Source organism: Perkinsus marinus (genome assembly GCF_000006405.1).
Source record: "Perkinsus marinus ATCC 50983 genomic scaffold scf_1104296970432, whole genome shotgun sequence".
NCBI classification, from domain to species: domain Eukaryota; phylum Perkinsozoa; order Perkinsida; family Perkinsidae; genus Perkinsus; species Perkinsus marinus.
The window spans coordinates 20,007-23,818 of record NW_003202451.1 but is presented as its reverse complement, the minus strand read 5'-3'; the positions used below and the strand labels follow the sequence as shown (position 1 = coordinate 23,818).

Genomic DNA, 3,812 nt, shown 5'->3' with positions numbered 1-3,812 from the left:
CTCCTAGAATTGATAAAGAGCATCATCATTAACAGAGAGTAGGTGCCTATAACCTACTCTTCTTGCCCATAGTGCTCGATGCATCATTACCAGGCTGGCCTCGACCAGCTCCACCACCACCACCTAGACCTAAAATGTTATTGAGGATGTAGGTTTCGCATTGATTAGAAATATGAAGGAGATGATGAGGAGGAGCAGTAGTAGCATCATCATAATCATCATCAGCCTAGTAGTACTACTATTGTTATTACCTGAGAATAGCTCAGCAAAGGTATCGTTACCAAATGGTGTTTCCCCAAAACTATTAGTTCGATGGACACTTTCCTTAAAGAACTGGGCAAACATATCATTGGGATCACGTGAGAAGGTATAATGGAAACCATGAGGAGCACCCTGGAAGCTGATAATAAGGAACAACAACGCAGATACAACAAACTAGTGATAGTAGTAGTAGATACGTACTTTCCAGTAGTGTAGTATCCTTGGGCATCAGGTTGTGATGGACCAGGGCCACCTGGAGCACCACCCTTAAGGCCTTCCTCTCCGTATTGATCATATACAGCCTTCTTCTGTGGATCACTCAAGACATCATAAGCTTCGGCTACCTACAACACCACGAAGATGGGGATATGCCTCTAGTCGAGTTATTACCTCTTTAAACTTCTCTGCTGCAGCTTCTCTGTTATTGGGATTCTTATCAGGATGCCACTTTAACGCCATACGACGATACCTATGATGATGATTATATCGTAGTAACATCGACTAACACTCTGGGACGACGAACTCCTCTGCTTCTGCTGCTACTTCACTTACGCTTTCTTGATAACATCCTGATCAGCTCCCTTCTTCACTCCTAATATACCATAATAATCTTTTCCCATTACTATGAGATAATAATAACTCAAACTACTACCATTCCTACTCCTATTACACTACCCAGTTGGACCCTCGAGTGAACAACAACAACAACAATAAGTATGATGACAAGAGACAGTATTCTTCCGCTGATGATAGTCTCTTCAGTAGCAGTCCTTACCACCTTTACGACGGGTATAACCTCCTACTATTAAGGAAGAGATATTCATTAATAGTTTATAAAATAATATATCCTTAAGATTTGTTATTACTCACACTTGTGAACAACAGCCTCCTCAAGCTGCAGTGAAGTTGTTTTGTGTCAGTTGTCCCCACTTCTTATTCTTCCTGACTGCCATCGGCGCCGTCTTCCAACGCCTATCAATGCCCTCATCATCAAACTCTTTGTCATTATCGTTGTCAGGGCACCTCACAACCACCAAGTCCACAGAGCCCCGCGTAGACCAGGGACTATTATATAACAATGAGCAGATAGGCTCCTATGGGGTCATTAATGAAGTATGTTAGTAGTGAGGTATGTTGACCTGATACAACTTGATACTCCTCTTGATGACGATGCCATAATACATGAGGAGCTTACCATAACAACAACAGTAGCAGGAGCATTAGCCCCGGTATAATGATGATGATGATACACCTCCAAAGTCGATGATATATAACAATCGAGATCTCTAATATCTACCTCTTACGATATTATCCTCAATCAGTTGGGTGTGATTGTCTTCAAGTAGAGTATCGATGGTTATGGGAAGAGCTAGTCCCCCCAGTAATAGTAACTAGGACTATACACTAGCTGTTTGTGATGATGATGATCATTATCAAGGTATACACACAGTACCTGTTGACGGTCAAGGTCTTCCATGAGGATCACCAAGTTTGAAAATAACTTGATGGCGACCATGGTACCATCAAGTAGAGTCCCATTATAATCCATACCGTAACTTCCGCAACCAAGCATATTATTGATATAGAACCTCTCTAAAGGATGATACACCATAAGTGAATAAAATGGCGAGACGCTAGCAGTGAGTGAACATGAACCTTGAAAGTAAATTAATTGGGTTTAATTATGGGTTTAAACTAGTGTAAACTAGATAACTAGGATTATTGCTGTAAATGTAAGTTGAGTGAAAAGTTATGGTACTGATAATGACAATAATAATCCTGCGATTCTTGCTGTTAATGGTGATGAGGATCAAGTTTGGTAATAGAATTACGAATTGTTGGTATGAACAACTGTACAAAAATGTTGATTATGATGAGTATAGTCTTGTTCATCATCATCAACATTCAGTTTGTTGATATCTCCTCCTCCTTCACTTCGTCGTCGTCGTAGTAGTAGATTCACTCTATCATCATCATTATTAATATTCGAATTAACATTTCTATAGAGTGATGGATTAGCATCTAATATAGGCCACGTATTAACAAAGTGATGAGGAGTTGTATGAATATCCACATGCCGATTGGTAAACATTGTTTGACTCTAAGAAGGATACATTAATAAGATATTATTATCATTATTATATTACCCGTTCACTGGCTAGTGTTATTATTATAGTAGCTATATTAGTAGCATCATCAATACCACTATGTTGTCGTCCTTTAAAGGTTAATCCAAGCATTTCTAACATCGTTGATATACTACACCATTTCTCCAATCGTAGGGCGTATCTATCATCATCATTAGTAGAAGTAGTAAGTAGTGGGAGTATTAAAAGTAGTACTGGAAATGGCGTCTAACATCTGCATAATGTAATCCCCATTGTGGTATTGGTATACCTTTACGTAGGCATTCAGGTACTAGGAATTTAAAGATATCCCAAGGGCCATCAGTACCTATTAGAAGACAACATTCAATAATAATACTACTAGTAGTAGTAATATCTAATGATGACGACATCATTGGCAACCTATTACATATAACGAATTGGCTATCATCCATATCTCCTTCTCCATTATTCCTAGATAGTACCCTTCTTGGTGATGTATTGATTGACCTTAGCCTTTGTTGTTGTTGTAGTAGTACTAATGACTGGGCCTGCTTCTTCGATAAGCGGCCTATAGGTGTAAGGTTATGGTCATCGAGGAATTGTTGAAACATATCCAATACCTGTTTTAGACATATAATAATAGTATAAGTATAACAGCAAAGATAGATGCACCTCATGTAACTCTGGTGCATTATTCACTTGTTCCTGTACTATACCAGTAAGCTGCGTACAGAAGTCTGTTAAAGCTCCTAAAATAAAGTGTGTATGGCATAGTAGTATTGTTAATATTAGTACTCTGTTCAATTGGTTTAACATATGAATGGAAGTTGAAGCTGACTTGAAGAGTAAGAGAATTAACAAATACTACTGGAAACTCAATTATCTCGTTTAACCATTCAGCTTGTTGATCGCAACAAGTGCCTTAGAAGCACTGATATCCACCACCAATACTCAGTATTATTATTACATTCAAAATCCAATGCTGCATAATAGAGGACCATTATTGATAATATACTCACTAAAAAGGAGTTATTAATTAGTATTACACCACAGCAAGGTAACAGAAACATGTCAACAGTTCTCTGTAATAATAATCATACTATGAATGGTGATTTAAAGATATCCTCAAGCTCTTGACGATGGAAACCTTTAGTGATGGTAGTATGATCATAATCATTAGTTATATCACCCCACCTACTTCAATAATACTATCACCATTACTATTACTACTATTACCTCCCTTTAGAATAGGATATATGTTGACGGGCTAATTTGATTGAGGTCGGACTGTATTTCAAATACACTGGTGGTTTATCAGGCTTATGGAACCATTTTAATGCAACCAACGCACCTACAATTAATATAATAACTATTATACAAGATGATGTTGATAATATGACCCTCAGTGATGATGCATAATCTTGTATACTCCTTCGTTCGGTC

At 37.9% G+C, this 3,812-nt stretch overlaps 2 protein-coding genes across 2 annotated transcripts in view; both read right to left on the bottom strand.

The window, feature by feature from the left end:
- Positions 1-46: 46 nt before the first annotated feature.
- Pmar_PMAR012059 (chaperone protein DnaJ, putative) lies at positions 47-881 on the bottom strand (the record flags this gene model as incomplete). The annotated part of the gene is made up of 5 exons (XM_002767610.1): positions 47-129; positions 252-400; positions 463-605; positions 652-730; positions 814-881. The coding sequence occupies 5 exons, from the start codon at positions 879-881 to the stop codon at positions 47-49; spliced, it is 522 nt and encodes a 173-aa protein (XP_002767656.1).
- Positions 882-1,151: 270 nt separating this feature from the next.
- Positions 1,152-3,812, bottom strand: part of Pmar_PMAR012058 (hypothetical protein) — a gene marked incomplete at both ends in the record, with an annotated part of 3,051 nt that continues 390 nt past the window's right edge. The window contains 4 exons of the mRNA XM_002767609.1: positions 1,152-1,233; positions 2,604-2,715; positions 2,852-2,937; positions 3,606-3,720. Of these exons, the coding sequence (XP_002767655.1) occupies positions 1,152-1,233; positions 2,604-2,715; positions 2,852-2,937; positions 3,606-3,720 (395 nt within the window). The remainder of the gene's footprint in view (positions 1,234-2,603; positions 2,716-2,851; positions 2,938-3,605; positions 3,721-3,812) is intronic.